We start from the raw sequence: 23822 nt of genomic DNA, 5'->3' as shown, positions 1-23822 counted from the left end.
AAACTTTCTATGACTGGGTTTAACTTAAGTGTTTTTCGATAATTGCACGTCCACAAATAGGTTAGAGTGAAGAGAATTTTACTTGAATCCTATTTTTGAAAAGGTGACCTGAGTTTTGAACGCATGCTCTTTGAGGGACTTTAAACTCTTACTACTATGCCTTATTTTTGGTGGGTTTGGATATTAAAAAAAGGGTATAGAAGAAAGAGATAAAGAAGATGACAGGGGTTTACCATCACAGCTGCAACGCCAAATCCCAAACCCATAATTTGCTCTATTTATAAAAGAATGATAAGAGTCCTCTTGAGCACACCAATGTATTTGGGTCGAAGAACAAAATAACTTATGTATGTTTCTGTTATCTTTTATGCGTGTTTCTATTAAAGTGAAAGACTACTTGATGGCAATACTCAGCACGTGCATAATGATAGAAGAGTTAGAGAGTTTCTCAAATACAAGTTTGTGAATCATTGTGGATTTGAAGGAAAATACTCAACTTAGGTCGTTTTGTAATACATGAGCCATTACGAGTCAATTCTCCTAACCCTAGTTGGATATTGAAGTGATTCGGCTACAAATCACGTGTGAAAACTATACGACTCAACCCAAACTTTTGAACAATTCAACTCGAAGGATGCGATCAAAATCCTAAACGTTTCAGCCCCAAAACTTCACCATCTTTAGTTTATGTTTAAAACCGGCTACAATTTCTTGAAGAAAGAAGTAGGTATTCCATTAAGTAAATTCAGAAAGACAATGAAGGTGATTGATACTACACGATCTATATTGGATAACATTGGAATCTAGAGTGCCTTATTAGGTGCTTGTAAAATCCACGAAAAGTTTGAATCTTGCGAGAACGAGAATGAAATCTCTCTTCATGATGGAACCAATCACGAGTTTCAGATTGTTGTAAAGTTGTGCTTAACTGAAAAAACCAATAGATGGGATGATGTTCATTGAGTGAGAAAGTTTTTGAAGGAGAAAGGTTGAAGAAATGATAACTTATAGTCGACTCAATCATCTTCAAGCTATTATTAATCTCAACCTACAATTCTTCCACCCCAAATTACCTTCGAATTCTCTTAAGAATTCATTCCTATTTAAAATGGGAAGAAGATGGTCGGATAAAGGAAATCAACTACACATTAAAATTAGAACATATTTTAATAAGAATAAGATGTTCGGTTGGGATAGAGAACAATATTTAATATAGTTTAGGTTCTTGACCTCAATCAAACCATAGGCTGGTTGGGAATTCATTGTACAAGAATTTGGATAACTATTCAAGGGAGTTGTGTAATTTTGTTGAAAAAGTAGTAAAATTATTACTTTTCTTTAGAGAAAAGGTTTTTAGCCTTAGTCAAAGCATTGAGTGTTATGGAGATTCATTAAATCTTCAATAAAACTTTGAAAAGTTATCCAAGGGAGGTGTTCCCTGTGAAAGTGACACCACTACTTTGTTTAAAGAAAGTAACACCACTACTTTTTAAAGAAAAGGTCTCTGTCATGCATTGAAAAATGAGTATAATCTTGATAATGGAATGAGCATTCTACTCATGAGATTGAAATAAATGGTTATATCTCGTTTACTTTGAGTTAACCTATGTCATGATACTTCCAATTTGCATTACAAGACAAAACACAAAGGGTACGTGGCCATTGGTATTTGTAATTTCAGAGGAGGCATCATAGAAGATTTGACATCTTTCCACAAATTTTTTTTTCCACAGAATAACAAGATCAAGTGGCACATCGTCAATACCTGCAATCGCCGGTCCTCGCGTTTCATCGAGTAAATCTTGTAAAAGAAATTAAGAAAAAAAAAAAAAAAATAAGGAAAGTCGATCCTAACATTCAACATGAGTTAAGAAAAGGGAAATGCTACTCCCCATATAATCACTCATGTCAACATATCAAGAATGTATCATCGTCAGATACGCATTTGACAACACATCCTTGAGGAGGCATTTGCAAGCATAAAAAATTTAAAGAGACCTGACAACTTTCTAAATTATTGAAAAGTACCTAAAATCAAACTTGAACCTACAAATCTAAATTAGGATCTATTGATTGAGATGAATCTCATATGGTTTGGATTTGAGTTTCTGTATATAAAGCCTATGATCAAGCAAATCTAAATGATCTGCATTAGGTATTAGGCCCATACACCCAACAAATAGATTAGCCCACGGTTAAATTCAAAGTCCATTCAAATGGGTTGGATCAATAACTAAATACCATTTAAATCGATTATATAAAATCCGGTTAGATAAGAGAGAATATTTGGAAATACCATTTTACCCTAAGTCTATAAATATCAAGGCCTCTTTCATTGAGAGGGGATCGAGATCACTTTCTCTCATAAGACAGAATCTCCCTCTCTAGAGACAAAACAAAGTTCTTTAGAGATCTGGACTCTGATTAAAGAAAAGATCAAGCATAAAACCTTTCTCCGAAAGCTAAGAAAATTTTCTTATTCGATAAAGTGCGAAGTCCAAAAAGAAAAAAATATACAGAAACCTCTAAAAAAGATCAAGCATAAAGTCATTGTCAAAATAACTTTCTCAACCGATAAAACACGAAGTCTGGAGAGAAGAAAAGCTACATACGTTATCTTTTTGTACTTGACTATTAATAAGAGGATAACACTGAAATTTGTACTCTCGTTTTCATCAAAATCAATAAAATCATTTACGATCTTATTTTATAAATCTCGAGGTAGATTTGTAAAATTTATTGTCGACACTACTAATCAATGATTCATATGAAAATGGATGCATAGAAAACCTATCATTAATTTGGCTCTCTCATTCATTAGACTAGAAAGTGGCATGCGCAAACACACATATATCTAAAGGGCTCATTTGTAAAATATTAATTAAAAGGTGATTTTTAAAATTAGAAAGTGTGAAAGATATTTGTATAATTTTGAAAATTGACCAATTATATATAATTTTTAAGATTACGTTTTTTTTTTGTTACGATCAAAATGACCCAGATTATATATAATTTAAATATTAAGATGGAGACATTTTTGAAATCCAAATTTGGGTGTTAAACCACTTCTACTCCACCTTCTCTCATTATATCATTATAATAGTAATGAAGTTAGAAAAGTTCTTAAAACATGTGAGTAGCTACACTTTTAAAGTTGTAATAAACTCACCATATGAAGGATCCCGACTCTTATAGCTGATATAGATATAGTGGTCCTATACTCGTATTCATCTTAGGTCAAATAAGTGCAGTTAATCATACGGTCAGCATTTGATTTGATCATGAAGGTCTTCTTGATAGCATTTAATTAAGTTGCGTCCTTCTCATTATTTGCATGAGTCGACGCGGCACCACCCCTATGATTCATGAAAGTCAAAGTCAAACATCAAAGGATGCCTTTAATTTTCGGTTCTAATAATTCTAAATAGAAAATCACAACCACCTTATTTATTTCATGAACTTCATAATATAACATGAAAATTAACAACAAAACATTAAAGAAATATGTGTCCCCATATTCATAATCACCTTGTGACCCCATCTCATATCCCCAATATAAATTGAACCCCTCATTGATACAAAATCAATAAACATAAACCCTCAAACCCTATTCTGGAATCCGATAAACCTGTCCAATGGTAACGATGTTCATAATCCTCCTATTCTTTACATCATTTCTGTCACCCGCCACATCGACTAATGTCCCCAAGGACATTAACTGGTGGTGCAGCAAGACTCCAAATCCTGACGTTTGCAAAGATTTCATGAGGCAATCTCAATCTTTTGTACCCAAAACCAAATCCGAATTCCGAAAAATGGAGGTACAAATAGCGATGGATCAAGCGTTACATGCCCAAAGTCACAATAAGTGGCTAGAGCCTAAATGTCGCAACGAGCGGGAGAAGGCTGCCTTGGCTGATTGTTTAGAGCTCTACGAGAACACTATATTCCAACTCAACCATACCATCGATCCAAATACTAGGTGCACCAATGTCGATGCACAAACATGGTTAAGCACAGCCCTCACCAACCTTGAGACATGTAGAGCGGGCTTTGCCGAGCTTGGGGCCTTGAACTTCATATGGCCTCTCATGTCAAACAATGTCACGAAATTGATTTGTAACACATTGGCTATTAATAAGCTTCCAAACGAGGAACAAAAATACAAAGATGGGTACCCAAGTTGGGTCTCGGGTGGTGATCGAAAGCTATTGCAAGCATCATCGCCAGCTTCACAAGCTAACCTTGTGGTGGCACAAGATGGGTCAGGGAACTTTAGTACCATTAATGCAGCTCTTGATGCCGCATCGAAGCAGAGGAATGGAAGTAGTAGATTTGTGATTCATGTCAAAACAGGGGTTTATAGGGAGAACATTTTGATTGGAAACGAGATGAAGAATATAATGCTTGTTGGCCATGGTGTGCGAAGAACAATTATCACTGGGAGCCAAAGCGTTGGAGGAGGTTCTACCACCTTCGACTCTGCCACTGTTGGTAAGAGAAGCGAAATTGATTTTCTCCTGACATTTATATGTTTATTTGGCTGAAAAAACAATGATGGAACGAATTAGACTCAGTTATCCTTAAAAATATAAAATTTAGGAGGATTAATATTGTTCATGAATTAAGAAATTTTGGTCTAGATTATTCAATAGTTTGAGAATATATAACTAATTTTCTCACAATTTAATGATATTCAGCCGTGACGGGAGAAGGATTTTTCGCACATGGAATTACATTCCGTAACACAGCTGGCCCACAAAATCATCAAGCAGTCGCACTTCGATCAGGGTCTGATCTATCCGTCTTCTATCGTTGTGGTTTCGAAGGATATCAAGACACTCTCTATGTTCATTCCCAGAGACAATTCTATAGAGAGTGCTACATTTATGGCACAGTCGACTTCATATTCGGAAATGCCGCTGTAGTTCTTCAAAATTGCATGATTTATGCAAGAAGACCAATGGACGGGCAATCAAATGTGGTAACAGCCCAAGGCCGAACTGACCCAAACCAAAACACAGGAATTTCAATCCATGATTCACGGGTCATGGCTTCAGCCGACTTAAGTCCGGTGCTAAGCTCATTCAAGACATACTTGGGAAGACCATGGAAGCAGTATTCCCGAACTGTCTACCTTCAGACATATCTTGATACCTTGGTTGATCCTTCAGGTTGGTTGGAGTGGGACGGAAATTTTGCTCTCGATACATTATACTACGGAGAGTACAAAAATTTGGGCCCAGCTTCTTCGACTACAAGGCGGGTTAAATGGCGTGGCTATCATGTTATAATGACTTCATCTGAAGCATCTCAATTTAGTGTAACGAACTTCATAGCTGGTGGGTCATGGTTGCCTGCCACTGGTGTGCCCTTTGCTAATGGCCTCTGGGGATGATATTGTTGAGGCATTGAGGAGATTGTATTTCAATTAATGTTTGATTCCATATTTTTTTGTGTGTTTTTTTTGTTGTTGTTGTTGTGTGTGTAATAATGGTTTGTTGATTTGTTTTATATACCCCAAAATTAGTAAGAGGTGTCTGATTTTAATATGAAAAATCTAAGGTTTTTTTTTTGGCTTGAGATTGAAGATGAGGGCATTTAGCTATTTTATTATTAATTAATTAAAATGACTGAGGTCAAGAGACATATCATCAGTTTCCTTTAAAAACACAGGGCATCTCTAATATTCTCAATTAGTTGAAATTTTTTTTTTTTTTGTAGAATAAATTTTTGTCATTCAATTGTAAAGAGAGGGGAGTGGATCTTTATGAGTCGTGCTGGAGTGATCTCAAGCTGGAACCTCATATCACACTTCTTGACGTGAAAGTGAATAGGAATCATAGATATTTTCAGGCTGACATCACTTCAACATTATTCAAAATTAATATATCAGTCATGTAAGCCTCATGAGGTGTATGAGATTTTAAAAAAAAAAAAATTGAAAATGAATGGTCCTGAGTTGCAATTTTTTTAACAGATGGATTTTTATGACTATGTGAAGTAGCAATCCCTCAATTGTCAAAATCCACTATGGAGAAATCCAAAAGGATGATAAGATCAGGAAATTACCTTTTATTAATATCTGATACGAGGAATCCTTCGTTGACTCTAATAGTGCATTAATTTGAATGGTTGGGAGGGCCTGATTGCATCCATACTGGATCTCCCTAAGCCCATTTGAAGTGGACGAAGCTCGAGCTGTGTGCAGTCCATTGACTTGTCCAGTCTGTTTATATGTATTTCTTCTAACACTTATAAATATATATCCATTTATATATGGGTCAGGTTCAAACGACAACCATTTCAACACACATATAGACAACGTGTTTTGTCTTATATGGGCAAAAATGTTTGGAATGGGCTGATTTTTCGTGAGGATGATCTCTGTGGTGAGGAGATCATCCTTGCCAAAAATCAGCTCATTATGAAACTTCTAGACCGTCCAATTTTTGTTGAAAAATTATAGACCGTCCAATTTTTGTAAATCAATTTTGATGGGGTTACAAGTTTTGGAATGGGATGATTTTTTGCCAGGATGATCCCCTCATCACAGAGATCATCCTCACAAAAAATCAGCCCATTCCAAACATTTTTGCCCATATAAGACAAACACGTTGTCTATATGTGTGTCGCAATGTGTGTTGCAGGACCCGACCCTTTATATATATAATTCATGATCATTGTGAAGTGATATTTTCACCAGTGAATTACACCTTGGAATCACCAACAGAACAAAAACTTTGTTCGAGGAATCGTTCGCTGACTCTAATACGTAGTCGAATATTAATTTGATATGAAACTCCAATGCTTAAGTTAGAAAGTAATTCCAAAAGTCCCTTACTAATCATTTCCTTCCTATTTACAGAGTTTACCATACCTTAATCTTGATTTGATAATTTTCACTGCACGATTGTCTATGCATTTGAATGATCATGATTGTTGACAGTTTTTTGGGTTTCCGTTCCTCAAGATGTAAACTGATCCCTAATGAAAAATTTGATCCAATGGTTATCGCTGATGATGACTCTTGAAGTCTATACAACTCTGTATTCTAAAACGGATGATGGAAAGAGAGAGAGAAAAGGATCAGGCCTTGGTGTGGTGTCTATCAAAGTTCTCTAAAGCTTAAAATAATATATAAAAAAAAGATTGAAAAATTGGGGAAGATGGTGAACAGTAAAATTGCATAAAGTAAAAGAAGGGATGTGAGTGTCTTTTTTCTAAAAGAATATCAATTCTGAACTTAAACTTAGGGACAAGTGTCATCACACAGCTGGTCGAAGTATGATGCCACATAGAACATGAATTGGATGATGGTTAGTGATTTTTATTGGGGGTTGTGCACATGTCTGATTAATACCGCACTTGAATTTGATTAGAATCGTATAAGCATATTAAATGCTGAGATTTTACTATTTGAGAGTGAGTGAGTACGAAAATGTCAACTCCATTCTTTGTTTTGATAAATATTTGAAGATATCGCATTTAATACCTTAGATTTGGTGTCTAGAGAGCGCATATCACTTTAAATTCTGTCTTAGTATGCTAGACATTCCACACCGAGCCATGCGTTGTACCGAGGTACAATATGAGTTTATTGATCTCTTTAGCTGTGCGAATTAAATTTTTATCTGGTGGTTTTTTTTAGGAATACGCTTCATTGAATCCCTTCTCTTCTTTATGTGTTTTCTATAGTGTTTTAAGACTTAGACCAGATCAATGGTCCGACCAACATTTTTAAAGTTATCAGTTCAGTTTTCTAAGAATCCTTTGTTAAATCAAGAACCATCGTTTTTTTATATAAAAAAAATAGATGATTCAACCGTGAAAACCATCCTTAGTAAATGATTGATTTTAAAATTTTGAAAAATTTTAAAGTTTTCAATGAGATTAAAGTTTGAAGATTCATTATTAGGTTTTCTTGCTAAAAGTCAGTTATAGCTTGGTAAATAATTATTTTAAATTTGTATTAAATTTTTTATTATCGTATAAATGTAGTTTATTATCAGATAAATATGGAAAGATAGAACCCTACTTAAACTAAAACTCTAACAACTATTACTAAAAATCTCTTAACCTTAAAAAGTCAAGAAAATTAATTATCTTAGATTTCTATTATATTTTTAGAGAGTTGCTATTGCCACACCAATTTTTACTAACGCCACACCAAATGTGTGCAAATTTTGGATGATTTATATAGGAATTGGTGTGGCATTAGTAAAAGTTGGTGTGGCAATGGTAACTCTCTAATTTTATTATCATATAAATATAGAAACATACTAAAACTAACTTTATTTTATTTTATTTGACTAGTGCATATTATTCCAAATTGAATATGTGGAATGATGATATTGTCTTATAACATAATTTTTTAATGTGATTAGGTTTGATGAGACAAAATTATTTTAGACGAGTCATTTCGTTTTTGGCCGAGACAAATCGTTTAACTACATTTATAATATTTCTTGAAATATATTTACATATAAATAAGGAGAATGCCATCCAAAACCGCATGGGGATGTTAACATTCTCTACCACATTTACTTTTTAATAATACCCTTGTCGATTTTGTCTTTTAATGAAAATGATAAGAATATATTCGTTTTTATGTAATGACAATGTCGTAAAAATAAAAAAATCTTATAGACATATTTATAGAAGTGTTGTTGATATTGATTATCAAATCATTTATCATAAACAAAATGTTTAAATCCAAAAATTAAATGCCTTTAACATTTATTATGTAAAAGACAATATTTAACATGTAAACAAACATTTATTATGTAAAAGATCAACATACTTTTGTCTTTTTCAATAAAAGACAAAATGAACAAGGTCATTATTTAAGCAATTATCAATAAAGATTAATTATAATTTCTCGAATATATGCAACTCTCTCAATCACCAGAAACCTCACAACGATATCAAAAGAACAATTAAACTCTCGAATTAGCCTCTATGCTATGGAAAATGCCCTCTGTCCTTCTAAATTAGCCTCTTGAGGCCCAAGCCCAAATTAGGAATACCAGACTTTCACATGACAGAACGTTTAGAAGATATTGACTTCCTACGACACTACCCCACACTACACTGACATAGTGATGTGCCAAGAATCATAAATGTGCTTTCCTCGAGATACGAGAATTATATATTCAAAGAAATTCGATGGTTCTCTGCACAAAAGTGATGCAGAAAGTGTTGGAAGATGTCAGTGTAGCATGACTATATGCAAAACTAAGGAAGCCAAACCATGTGTAATCTCTTATAAATAGTGGACAATCGTGTAATCTCTCGTCATAAGCTTTTGGAGATTATACTTGTGTGGACGTAGGCACTCTTTTCCAATTGAGATTTTAATAATTATTGGTTCGATTCTCTAAAAATCGTTAATTAACTCAAGAACCATCGCTCCTTTTTTTTTTTTTTTTTAAAGTTTTCAACGGGATTGAACTTTAAGTTTGAAGATTCTTTCGCTAAAAATCAATTATATCTTAGAAAATTTGGTAATTAATTATTTTAGATTTGTATTGAATTTTTTATTATCAAATAAATATAGAAAGTTAGAAACCTACAACTATTACTAAAAATCACTTAATCTTAGAAAATCTGAAAAATAATTATCTGAGATTTCAATTGAATTTTCTATTATCATATAAATAAAGAAACATGCTAAAACTAAATTTCCAGATTTTATTGATAAACAAAATATCTAAATTTAATGAAAAAAAAAAAAGGGAAGGGGATCTTGTAATTCCAACTTACCGATCTCTAAATTTACTAAATTATTTTTATTTTTTAGGAATCTTTAAATAAATAAAAATAAGACGAAAACTCTCTTGGAGTTTTGACAACTCCAAGGGAACCTTGCTTTATGAAGTTTGTTACCCACTGACCTTCACTTTATCAAAGTTCGTTACCAAGTAAACCCTGTAGTGAGATCCATGTCATAAACTTCAAATTTATGCAGTTAATTTGTTACTTAAAATACCTTGGAGTGGATTCTAATCGCATCAACATATGACCTTTGAAACATGATTTGATGACACAAGGTTATAAAGAAAAACCTCTAAGAACTTTGAAAAAATAAATTTTAAAAAAAATTAATTTTCACCGTTGAATTTTAATTTTAAATTTAGGATTTCGGTAGCCATCCATTTTCAAAACCTATGATCAAACTCAAAAGAATTTTTTTTTTTTTTTTTTTTTTTTGAATCTAAGTTTTTCATGAAATCTAGAAGCATGTGGTATTAGATTGTTAATTCTATAATCCATGTGGGTCTAATATCCCTAAGTAAGATTTTATGTAAGTTAGTCATAGGCTTATTCATAAGGAAAGGTTTGTCCAAGTAACCAACTTGATGAAGTAAGAGAGCTTTTGTAATAAAATTGCAAGCAAAAGATCTGCGCGGTAAATCTCCCTAAAAATAACTTCTTAAATCTTAAATAAATAATGTCAAACAATTCAACTGTGGCTTAAAATCAGCTAAATCATATAAAATATGGAAATTAATTATTTTAAATATGTATTAATTTTTTTATATTAAATAAATATAGAATCCTAGTAAAATTAAATTTCCATATTTTATTAATTTAAATAATCCGTAAAATTTTCAAATTATTTATTTTTGTTTATTTAGATGTTTAAATAAGTAAAAAAAGCTTCTTAAATCTTAACTAAATAAAAATCGTCAAAGGATTTATTTATTTATTTTTTTTATAGCTTTTTTTGAGATCTTATATATAGTTAAATTAATAGAAATGGGTCCAACCAAATTGAACTTTGAGGTTCGACTAGTTGAGTAAAATTTCAGTTTCATTCTCGGTCCGATTTTTTAAAACATTGCTTTTTTTTTTTTGTACCTTGAAAACCACATGGTATGAAAGCAAAATCATCACCAAACGAGTTCTATTACTTGGATTAGCTAGCCTTGACAACACCATCAAACACTTCGAAACACATGTTCCAATCATAGATCTTTAATCTCTATTGGAAGATTTTAAACTAGAAGTGCTGCTACCTGCCTGCCACTGAGTTGACCTGGTAATGCAGAGATAACCATAGTTTTATTTCCTCTGCATTGTCAGGTCAACTCAGTGTTGGATCCAGTGTCTAACTTAGTAGGATTTCAAACCTTACGAAGGGTCATTGGATTCACATGGATAATCAAATTAGCAATCCAACGATACAACTTTCTAGGTTTCATAGAAAAGTTCAGATTTGAAAAAAAAAAAAAAAAAACTTTTGAACTTGATTGTAAGTGTTGAAAGTGAATAGTTACCAAACTCCCAAATTTAAAATTAAAGGATGATGGTAAAAACAAATATATTTTTTCAATTTTTTTCAAAGTTCTTAAGAATTTTGTTTTGTATGACCAAGTAACATCACATCATATTCTTTCGATGACATGAATTGATGCCGTTAGAATCCACTCCAAGGTATGTGAAGTAACAAATTATTATAATAAATTTGACTTTTATGATCTGGATCTCCACTCTAAGGTTTGCTCCATAACAAACTTGATAAAGTAAGGTTCCCTTAGAGTTGTCTGAACTTCAAGAGAGTTTTTGTAATAAAAGTGCAACAGTTGGGTCTGCCGGGTAATTCCTCTCTTAAATTCTTCAACCATCAGAGGATAAGTTCCCATGTGAAGGATATACTCACCCTTACCTAATCAAGAGGCCCTATTTTCTTAGGGATTCGGATAAAATGTATCCCTAGGAAAATTGTGTTAATCCCTAGAAGATCAGAACTGATCTCTAGGAAATCTCTGTTTTTCCTCAAATCCTTAACGGTCGTGTTGATTGACAACCTCAACCCTAGAAAAAGTCCATTCATCTTTGTTTATCTTTAATCCTACAAGTCAAATAAGTAAAGTTAATCAAACGGTTAGCATTAATCAATTTGATCACGATTGTCTTTCCTCCTCTAGGACTAGCTAGCATGCATGTGAGTTGTGTCCTTCTCATCATTTGAAAGAACCAACGCGTTAAGCACCGCCGCGTGAAAGATCAAAGTCAAACCTCGAACTTCAAAGGAAGCATTATCTGTTCTAATTCTAAAATCAAACTTAACAGCCCACGTTACTGGTTTTTATGATAATTTACACAACAACAAGCATAAAACAAATATTTGTTATATTTATATAATATTATATCACCCTTCCCCCCATGTTCTTGTCTTAACTACCACCTTATGATCCCCTCTCATGTCTCCTATATAAATTGAACCTCCCATTTATACAAAATCAATCAACATTCATCCTCAATCCTCCTATTCTGAATGGATCCAATGGCGAATATTGTCGTAACCCTACTATTCTTTACTTCATTTCTGTTACCAGCATTATCGGCTAATGTCCACAAGGACGTTAACTGGTGGTGCAGCAAGACTCCATACCCCCATGCTTGCAAAGATTTCATGAGACATTCTCCATCTTCCATGCCGAAAAACAAGTCTGAATTTCGTAAAATGGCGGTACAAGTAGCTATGGAGCGAGCCTTACATGCCCAAAGTCACAATAAGTGGTTAGAGCCTAAATGTCGTAACGAGCGGGAGAAGGCTGCGTTGGCGGATTGTTTAGAGCTCTATAAGAACACTATAATCCAACTCAACCACACCGTTGATCCAAGTACTAAGTGCACTGATGTTGATGCTCAAACGTGGTTAAGCACAGCTCTCACCAACCTCGAGACATGTAGGGCAGGCTTTGCCGAGCTTGGTGTCTTGAACTTCATATGGCCTCAAATGTCGAACAATGTTTCGAAATTGATTTGCAACACATTGGCTATTAATAAGGTTCCAGCCGAGCAACAAAATCACAAAGATGGGTACCCAAGTTGGGTATCGGCTGGTGATCGAAAGCTCTTGCAAGCATCATCACCAGCTTCGCAAGCTAACCTTGTGGTGGCACAAGATGGGTCGGGGAACTACCGTACCATTAATCAAGCTCTTGATGCCGCATCGAAGCAAAGGAAAGGCAGTAGTAGGTTTGTGATTTGTGTCAAAGCAGGGGTTTATAGGGAGAACATTTTGATTGGGAACAACATGAAGAATATCATGCTTGTGGGTGATGGTTTGCGAAGCACAATTATCACTGGGAGCCGTAGCGTTGGAGGAGGTTCCACCACCTTCAACTCTGCAACTGTTGGTAAGAGAATTGAAATTGAACTTTAATTCCCCTAACATTTAGATGATTAATATTTGGCTAAAAAATTAACAATGATCGAAACACATTTGCCATTAAAATGTAGAATTCAGAAATATTATTGTTAATGAGTTAAAACATTTTGGTCTACATTGTTCACTAGTTTTATTATATATAACTAATCAATATTGAATTTTTTTTATGATTCAGCTGTGACAGGCGAAGGATTTATTGCACGTGGAATCACATTCCGTAATACAGCAGGCCCACAAAATCATCAAGCAGTCGCGCTCCGATCTGGCTCTGATTTGTCCGTCTTCTATCGTTGTGGTTTCGAAGGATATCAAGACACTCTTTATGTTCATTCCCAAAGACAATTCTATAGAGAGTGCTACATCTATGGCACGGTAGACTTCATCTTCGGAAATGCTGCTGTAGTTCTTCAAAATTGTATGATCTATGCAAGGAGGCCAATGGATGGGCAATCAAATGTGGTAACGGCACAAGGCCGAACCGACCCTAACCAGAACACGGGAATTTCAATCCATAATTCAAGAGTCATGGCTGGAGCTGACTTAAGGCCTGTGCTTAGCTCATTCAGGACATACTTGGGAAGACCATGGAAGCAATATTCTCGAACTGTCTACCTTCAGACGTATCTCGATACATTGGTTGATCCTGTAGGTTGGATGGAATGGGATGGAAATTTCGCTCTTGATACATTATACTATGGAGAGTACAAGAATATGGGTCCAGCTTCTTCGACTGCAAGGCGAGTTAAATGGCGTGGTTATCGTGTTATAACATCTTCATCTGAAGCATCACAATTCAGCGTAGGAAACTTCATATCCGGCGGGTCATGGTTGCCTTCCACTAGTGTGCCCTTTACTTCTGGCCTTTGATTAACAAATTATGTGATATGCCTTGGGGACGATATTGTCGAGGCATTATTGTATTGGTTGCATTTCAATTTATTTGTTGATTGTTTTTTTATATTTTGGTAATTACTTTGTTGATTTGAGCAAGACACTAATAAAATTTCACTATTTTTCTTTTCTAGCATTGGTGTTATTTAATGCAGAAAATTAGCGTGAGAAACAATGATAAGAACACGACATAGAATTTCACGGTTACATAAGATTGCCTATGCCGGGCAATGATGAGATCTTTTTATTATTTTTGTGAAACACAGGATTGTGTATTCTCTAAATCTAACTTCCTTTAAGTAAAATTGAGAATCGTGGGGTCGCATGAGGTGTGCAATCCGTATTCTATTATATAATAAGTCAACAGAGTGCAAGGCATGAACATAACATTTAATATGTGCTCATGGGAAAAAAATGTTGGCATTTAAAAATATTGGTTAGTTAATAGCGGATAATGTTATTTTTCTATAAAAATAAATGGTGGTAAAAAAAAAAAAAAAAAAAAGTGCACTCATTTTTTTACCAATTCAAATTGGTCCTACAAAACTGAACCAGAGTCCTATAATGATACAACAATTTGTCCTTGATTGGTGACAAAGCCAGGCCCATAAGCAAAGGTTTTCTTCCATTTTTATTTTCTTTTGAAAGGATTGGTTCATGATAGAGGAGGATGGGGTTTTAGTTTATCCAAAAAGAGGAGAGGCCTATCAAGCTCAATTCTTCTGATACAGTGTTTGGAAAAGCCGCGTGAAGGCCTCAAAGTGTTGAACATGTTCCTAGTTTCCAAACTTGATTATTTGGTTAAAGTTAAAACTCTTTTTGGCAGTCGACTCATCCAGAAATTTTAGTCGATTCTCTCGACCATTAATAAGTGAACGAACCTCCGCAAAAACCACACGGCAGTAAATCTTTTTGGCATCCTCTTGGTGTTGTTGAAGATTTTTCTCCATTGTCTCTCGTTTGTTCATGATTTCCACTGTCGTTATCTCCAATCAAATCTGCCATCAAAGAGCTTAAGGCTTTTTTCTTCGAACTCTTTCTTTTTCAAACCCTCACATAATCTCCGATCAAATTTGCCATTAAAGAGCTAAAACTCTCTCGAAGAACATAACAAAAGGTGAGCTCAGATTCTCAAAAGTACCTAGAGAGAGAGAGAGAGAGAGAGAGAGACGTGTTTGGTGGTTGGAAATCTTGGCAGCTCCAGATCACACTCCACATCACGTGTAACTAGACAGTCTTTGGTGTGTTGTGTGAACTTCAACTCCGGTAAGTTATGTTTTGTGTAATAGTCATTTCTTTCATTTTATTTTAATATTTCCAAGATATACTCGATAAGTGTCCTATGGTTTATAGCATGTAGTGTCTTAACTGTCAAAATTTGCAGTCAATTTGCCACATTTATGGTAAATGACTTGGGTTGAATGGTTAATATCTTGAGAAGGCTCAAGTTGATCCCTAGTACAACTCAACATAATACATTTATGGTAAATGACCTGGTGAAAAGGTACATAGGCTGGATTAATTGTCAACCAAGTAACACATATACCCGTGTTATGTATTTTATATATCAAAAGACACATTTTGAATGCCTCCTATGTGTAAGTTGTATTCCTTGAGCCCATTCTATTCACTATTTTTTAATTATAACATGAAAACTGTAGAAAGTAAAGTTGCAATAGCCATGAACCACACGATATCTTAATAATAATCTCTTCTGTCTTTGTAACAAAACAAGGTATAGGTCATTGATCTGTGGACTGCCCAATTGTCTGTTGGCTTCTTTTATTGTATCTTAGTCTACAAAATCTCTTAATTTTTTTACGCTTGAAGATTAAAAAATGCCATGAAAAAAGGCTAAACTAATCTAATGGCTAGATTTATTTTTATAGATGTGATTATTTTTGGCATCGACATATATGGAATATATTTATTGTTTTTTTCTGCTTTGTCTCCCATTTCAGCCTCACCCCCATTGATATTTATATATTCATTAGGTGGTGGTGGTGGTGGTGATGGTAATGATGATGATGATGTGTTGTCAATTTTCTAGATAAATATCATATGTAAATAAAATAAGATAAAATTTGAATTTTTTTTGGTGTAATCTTGTTAATATTTGAGATTGTTCTATATTTTGAGATTGTTTTTCAGATATCTTCAATATGATCTTTGCTTATGTAGCGATATTCAGAGAAATCAAAGTATTATTTGAACTGGTTCTATAAGTTTTTTCTATTAATTTAGTGAATTTTAGAAGTTAAGTTTAATGATTTCGTGTTCATTGATTTGGATCTAATCCGTGTGTGTGTGCGAGCGCGTGTATATCTTATTTGTGCTTGATTCTACCAATTTTTCTTTAAATTTATGTTTTTCAAGTTATTTTCATCTACTTCTGTGTTTTTAAAGTGTCCTTTGCATTATGATATTTATTGATTGTTATTTTCTTTTCTTCTAAAGGAAAAAAACATGATTTTTTCATTAAAACCATTTTAATTAACAACAATGACCTTTATTGAATATTCTTCTTTTTTTTCTTCTTTAATAATATCAATTATTGGCACCACAACTTTTACTTATTCCCAACCATCCACTTGCTTTTTATATTTTAAATTGAGGTTTAATAAGTAAAATTTGGGGTGTCATTAGCAGCTCTCTGATAAAATTATAACTTCACCAATAGCCTTTATAGGACTTTTTTTTGAGTCATGTGAATAGAAGTTTACTATTTTTTTTTTTTATTTATATTTTTTTTAATTTTTGTAATTTTTATCAAGATAATGTATAGTCAATCATCAGTAAAGGCATATTGGGATTCAATGATATATAAAATTTGGGTGAAATGTTATGTTGAAGTAGTTAAAAAATATGGTAAAAGAGGATGAGGTCTGACATCAAAAGGGTATAATAATTTTATAAATATATTTGAAGAAAAATAAAAAAAATCTTACACCAAAGGTAAATACAAGCATCATTGGGATTACGTGAATGATAGTTGGAAAACAAAGACAAAAATGGTTGTTAATTACAGTAAGTAAACTAAGATGAAAAAAATTATTTACCGCCAATTTTGCTCCACCTGAATCTCCAAAGAGGTTTAGAATCATAGAGAGGGGGAGATGGAGGGGTGAATCTTACCACTTAACCAAACAGAGTACGTGAGAGAGGAAGAGAGGCTTGGAAACGATAGAGTACATGAGAGAGAAGGAAGAAAATAAGAGGGAAATTAGTTATAAATTTAGTTAATTTAAAAAATGACGGAATGAATTACCGACGATTATGTAGGAAACGCTATTGTTTTATAGGTATTATCGGCACAATAAAATTCCCGTTAAATATATTTTTATTTAACACTTAATCGACGTAATTAATGATGGTTATGTTGGAAACATTGTTGTTTCATAGTTATTATAGACACAATATCACCGTCATTAAATATATTTTTATTTAAAAATTTATCTACGTAATTAATGACCGTTATGTACGAAACACCGTTGTTTCATAGATATTATCGGCACCATATAACCGCCATTAAATATATTTCATTTAAAAATTAATTGAAATAATTAACGACTGTTATGTAGGAAACACCGTTGTTTCATAGGTATTATCGACACAATATAACCGTCGTTAAATATAGTTTTATTTAAAAATTAATCAAAGTAATTAACGACGGTTATGTATGAAACACAGTTGTTTCATAGGTATTATCGGCCCAATATAACCGTAGTTAAGTATCTTTTTTATTTAAAAATTAATCGAGATAATTAATGACTTAGTTTATAAAACGCCATCATTTTTTTGCTATTACCAACATTTAGAACTTGCTATTAGTTGCATTTTAATACTTAATAAATTTAAAAATTAAAAATTAAATTTTTGGTATATTACTAGCATTTATTCAACTACCGTTGTTTCATAGGTATTATCGACACAATCAAACTGTCGTTCAATATCTTTTTATGTATTTAAGAATTAATCTAAGAAATTAACGACGGTGTTTAAAAAACGTCGTTATTTGTATCGTATTACCAGCATTTTGAAATCGCTATTAGTTGCATTTTAACAATTAATAAATTTAAAAATTATTAACGACAGGATCACTGACGGTTTAAGATACAATGTTGTTGTTTCATGTGTATTAGCGGCACAAGGAAACCACCACTAACTCTCTTTTATGTATTTTAAAATTAATTAAGACAATTAACGACGATGTTCCAAAATGCTATTATTTCTATTGTATTACCAGCATTTACAACCCGTCGTTTAATAATTAATAAAGTTTTAAAAAATATTGACAAAAGGATTATTGATGGTTTAAGATTAAACGCCGTTGTTTATCTACAATTAACGACGGATTGTAGGAAACACTGTGAATCTTCTGCCATAAAAATATGCCATTTTTCTAAGGATTCAGACTCCAATGAAAACCCGATCCAAGACGAATCTGATTTGATGACTTACTGAATTGATTTGGGATCAACCATCTCTTGGTCCTTGAGTAATCGATTGAATCAATTGAGGGTTTGACCTTGGTCCTTGAGTAATTGTCCACTTTACTTGAATATCTCACTTTCCAAAGCAAAGAAGGAAAGAGATCACTGATTGGCCATCCACTTTGTTACATACAGATGAAGTGTGCCCAATTATTGATCTAAACTACATATTAAACCCCTCCTTTTTGTCCCAATTGCCTATGTTCAGTTTAAGTTATTCCAATTTTCATGCCCAAGCCCAACTTTTCAGTTCTAATCTCTAAGCCTCTTGATAAACTCACCCAAGATCAAATCACTACCGGTTTGTATGGTTCAGCTCATCATATTCTTTTAAAGATGTCTGTGGATTGATGAAAGTCCAAATTAAGGTCAATGATTGAGCCCATGATGGAGTCACATTGAGACCATTTAAGACCCAAAAGAGGCAATGGTCACTGATAGAGCTCACGATGGAGCCAACATTGAACCGATTTCAAGGTTTAAAAGAGGCCATTCAATAATGTTTATTTTCTAGGTTCTCCATTCATACTTGCGGTGATTTGATTTGATTTGTTTCAAGCTATGTGATCATTGGGAATGTCTTCTTCGACAACATGCATTTGGCATTGGCGACTCTTCTTCGACATCATGTTCTATGAGACCATCGATTTCAACAAATTCACATTGATTGTTGATCTCCAATCACTATGAGTTTGAGGGTGAGAGTATTAGGATTTGATGCATTGTAATAAGGTGTAATGTGATACACCATATCATCTCATTTAGATAGATATAGTTATAGTAGATTTTGATTCTATTTAAGATTCTCTATGAATCCTATTAGGGTTCCTATAATCTTATGAAGAGCATCAATCTAATGTCTAATCTTCTTTAGTCATAAATTAGTACTTTCCCTGAGCATTGGCCAGATAATCTAAGAGGCGTAGATACCTCTTTCCAAAATAAAATGTATTATTTGAATACCAATAAAATCTCTAATCTGGATTGAAGGTTATTTCTAGATCCATTTTTCATGAGTCGGGTGGTTTGGGATTCGTACAATCATGAAAAAAGAATATATATATATATAAGGGGCGGTTCAAGGGCCATATGTAAAAACATATGAAAAAACAATTGTTTTCTCATATGTTCCTTGAACCTGACCCATATATATATATATATATATATATATATATATATATATAGGGAGCGGTTTGGCAGCCCTAAAGTTTGTCAAGTTTGGTGCCAAACATTTTTTGTAAATCACTTTTGATGGGGTTAGAAGTTTTGGAATAGGCTGATTTTTTGTGAGGATGATCTCTACGGTGAAGAGATCATCCATACAAAAAATCAGCTCATTTTGAAACTTCTAACCCTAGTTTACAAGTTAAAGAATCGTGAACCGTCCAATTTTTGTAAATAACTTTTGATGGGGTTAGAAGTTTTGGAATAGGCTGATTTTTGGTGAGGATGATCTCCTCATCATAGAGATCATCCTCACAAAAATCAGCTCATTCCAAAGCTTCTAACCCATATTTTGAAAAATGTTTGGCACCAAACTTGGCAAACTTTAGGGTTGCTGAACCGTCCCTATATATATATATATATATATATATATATATATATATATATATATATATATATATATATATATGGGTAGCGTTTAATGGCTAACTTTTTGGCAAAACATTTTTCAAAACATGAGTTAGAAGTTTTGAAATGGGCTGATTTTTGGTGAGGATGATCTTTATGGTGAGGAGATCATCCTCACCAAAAATCAGACCATTCTAAAGTTTCTAACCCATGTTTACAAGTTAAAAAATCGTGGACCGTCCATTTTTTGTAAACTATTTTTGATGGGGTTAGAAGTTTTGGAATGAGCTGATTTTTGGTGTTAATGATCTCCTCATCGTAGAGATCATCCTCACCAAAAATCAGCCCATTCCAAAACTCCTAACTCATGTTTTGAAAAATGTTTTGCCAAAAAGTTAGCCATTGAACGGGCCCTATATATATGTGTGTGTGTGTGTGTGTGTGTGTGTGTGTGTGTGTGTGTGTGTGTTTGTGTGTATTCACAGAATCCCAATCATGTAAATGTGAAATCCCCTGATGAAAGAGAAAGACATATGTCGATAATACATCACCTCTACATAGTGGGGTCCATTCCACACCAAAACTCAGAAGATATATGGTAGTTCCAGCTCACACACAGAAATTCAGTGTTTTGGCTAAACATTTGATATATACCCAGCCAACAAACTTCCAATGGGTCAAAATCAATGGGTGTTATTGTCGACAATAAATTTCCAACGGATCTACCTCGAGATCCGTGAAATAAGATCGTAAATGATTTTTATTGATTTTTTGATGAAAAGTGGATACAGATCTCAGTGTTTCCTCTGATTAACAGTCAAATACAAAATAGTGATGACGATGTATGTAGCTTTTCTTCTCTCCGAGCTTCGTGCTTTATCGGTTGAAAAGGTTGCTTGGACGGTGGCTTTGCTTTGTGTTTGATCTTTTGTAGAGGCTTTTGTAGATCTTCTTCTCTCCGAGCTTCGCGCTTTATCGGCTGAGAATGTTTTTTTGACTTCTCGAGAAGGGCTTTAGGTTTGATCTTCTCTTTAGTCGGAGTCCGGATCTCTGAAGAACCTTGCTTTGTCTCTGGAGGAGGGTTTGAGAGCTTCTTCTTCTCTAGAGGGAGAGCTTCTGTCTTCTGAGATAAAGTGATCCCGATCCCCTCTCAATGAGAGAGGCTCTTGTATTTATAGACTTAAAGGTAATTTAGCTTTTCAATTATACCCCCCAACTTAAAAAGGTTTAATTGATTTATTTAAAAGGCTAAATTTGTCCAAATCCAATTTTAAGGATTTAATGGATTATTATTGGGCTGAGCTCATTTGTTTAGGTGTAAGGCCCAATATTTAATATGGATCACTTGAATGTACTTAGATCATAGGTTTTATCTGCGAAAACCCAAAATCCAGGCTTGTAAGAGGCACGTTCCCATTTAATGGACTTCAATTTGGATTTGAGGCCCATTAATAAAATTAGGGATTTTTATTTATAAAATTTGTAAAGGCCTCCTCAAAATTTTGGTGCCTACAGTTGTATCAATGGAAACTTCTCTAGATAAAGTTTGAGGGTATCTTCACCGAGATAGAAGACTTCGACTACAACAAATCTTTCTTGAATGCTTGGGGTACCAACGCCATATTTGTTCACAAGCATACCACTTTTTGCTCTTGGTTGAAATCAAATCAGGGAGTGTATGCCCTTAACACTGATGGTTCATATTCAGGAACTAGAGGAGGCTATGGGACAATAATTCGAGACCAAGATGGTGAGGTTGTGGCTACTGTAGCGGAGTGTGAAGACCCAAAATCGGTTATATACCATGAGATGCAAAGTCTTCTTCATGGGTTAAAGCTTGCTAGATCCAAAGGATGCTCTAAAATCTAAGTTCAATCGGACTCCATTATGATTGTTAAGATTCTAAATGGCAGATGGAACACCCCTTGGTACGTCCAATACTTTGTTGTGTCAATTAATAGCGCAGTGGCTGGCTTCAATGAGGTTAGGTTCTTGCATGTATTTAGAGAAGCCAACAAAGTGACTGACTACCTTGTGGGCTATTCGGAGATTGTTTGTGGATCTTCGCCTTCCCTTGTTTCTTTTCTTTCTCAGGATAAAAGGGTCTGTCTTTTCCTAAGGTTGTAGCTGGTCTAGGTCTGCCTTAACCCTGTTGTTGTTTCAAAAAAAAAAAAAAAAATAGAAACTTCTCTAAATCAAGGGATACGAACAAGTCAAAATTACTATAATATAGAACATATCTTTCAATCATCGGTTAAGGACAAGATATTGTTTACTTTTAATTGTCTATCATTTGCTCCCTTATTTTCAAATGGATAATGATATTTCAATGGAAAGAGAATTACATACTACGAATTTCCTTGCGGTTGTTGTCCATTTTTGACTAAGTTCATGTTTCCGATTTCTTTTGTTTTGTAACTTGAATTTATATTTTAGCACATATTATTATTTTTAAAATTTCCTATTTGCTTAGAAAAAGAAACGAAAATAAAGAGAATCTCTAGATTATCTTTTCTTTATTTTTATATATATATTTTTATTATTTTTAACTATTCGAGAGAGACAACTCACCTCTTAAAGCACCATATCCATACATACTAGGCAAGATGGGATTGGGTGGCCGAGGAGGGACTTTGAGTAAACAAGAATAATGGTGACCAATTATACTGTTCAGCACAAAAATTTAAGAAGAATACTGGTGGCATGACCTGTAATAATGTCAATATGTAGATTTCATGGGTAACAATCTAGATTCTTATGTTACTAGATTTAGGTATGATTTAGACAAGATGGCTTGCAAATTTCCTTAATAAGAGAAGCCCTACCTACCAAGAGCTAATGGACAAATATCAAGATGCCTTTCATAAATTATAAAATTAATGTCTCAACTTTAAAGTAATAATATTATCAAGAGACGATGGACAAATATCAAGATGCCTTTCATAAATTATAAAATTAATGTCTCAACTTTAAAGTAATAATATTATCAAGAGACGATGGTACAAGGGAATCAATCTAAGGAAATGCCACCGTCAAGTGCAAACATGAGTTGTTGGCATCCAACATTTTTTATCGTTCTTTTTTTCTTAAAAAATTCTCCTAAAAATGTTTTTTTTTTGTTGTCTAATATGTAATAACTGTCACATTAAAGGGTTTTCTTGCTTTAATTATAATTTTTTGACCTTTCTAATATTTTCACAATAAAAAAATATGGCATCATAAAATAGTAATAAAATATTTTTTTTCAATAGGAAAATAAAAAGGTACAACTAATTTTATATGGATTTTTATGGAAAATAAAGTATTGGGGTTGCTACTAATATTAACGTGCAACTCACAAACTGTCGGTTACGCCCAACTTAAGGTTATCTTTGGATTGAGAGAAGAGAAATTCATTAAGAGAAGAGAAGAGAAACTCAATTTTTCTCCATCATGTTTGGATTGACAGGAGAGAACTTAGGATAACTTTGAAATTTTAGAATATCTTAAAAGAGATCTAGGGGTAGAGTTGAAATTATAAAATATTTTAATAGGATTCTCTCCATTTCTCTCCACTTTTGGAGAGTAAAAACTCACATTTTTTTCTCTTCAATTCTTTTTTCTTCTCTCCCCCAATTAACATTCCAAACAAGAGAAATGGTGAGAAACTCATTTATTTAATTTCTCTTCTCTTCTCTCCATTT

At 33.5% G+C, this 23822-nt stretch overlaps 2 protein-coding genes across 2 annotated transcripts; both read left to right on the top strand.

The window, feature by feature from the left end:
* The first annotated feature begins 3493 nt into the window (after positions 1-3493).
* Positions 3494-5505, top strand: LOC147393482 (pectinesterase 2-like). The gene is made up of 2 exons (XM_086456825.1): positions 3494-4494; positions 4701-5505. The coding sequence occupies exons 1-2, from the start codon at positions 3636-3638 to the stop codon at positions 5396-5398; spliced, it is 1557 nt and encodes a 518-aa protein (XP_086312951.1). The 5' UTR covers positions 3494-3635; the 3' UTR covers positions 5399-5505.
* A 6744-nt stretch (positions 5506-12249) lies between these two features.
* Positions 12250-14167, top strand: LOC147393481 (pectinesterase 2-like). The gene is made up of 2 exons (XM_086455845.1): positions 12250-13151; positions 13359-14167. Exons 1-2 carry the CDS (start codon positions 12284-12286, stop codon positions 14048-14050), a joined length of 1560 nt encoding a protein of 519 aa, XP_086311971.1. The 5' UTR covers positions 12250-12283; the 3' UTR covers positions 14051-14167.
* Positions 14168-23822: the final 9655 nt, after the last annotated feature.

This window comes from Akebia trifoliata, chromosome 10, assembly GCF_017979445.1.
Source record: "Akebia trifoliata isolate Shusen 1 chromosome 10, ASM1797944v1, whole genome shotgun sequence".
NCBI lineage: Eukaryota > Viridiplantae > Streptophyta > Magnoliopsida > Ranunculales > Lardizabalaceae > Akebia > Akebia trifoliata.
Note: the sequence above shows the minus strand (reverse complement) of the source record. Positions and strands in the feature narration are given on the sequence as shown.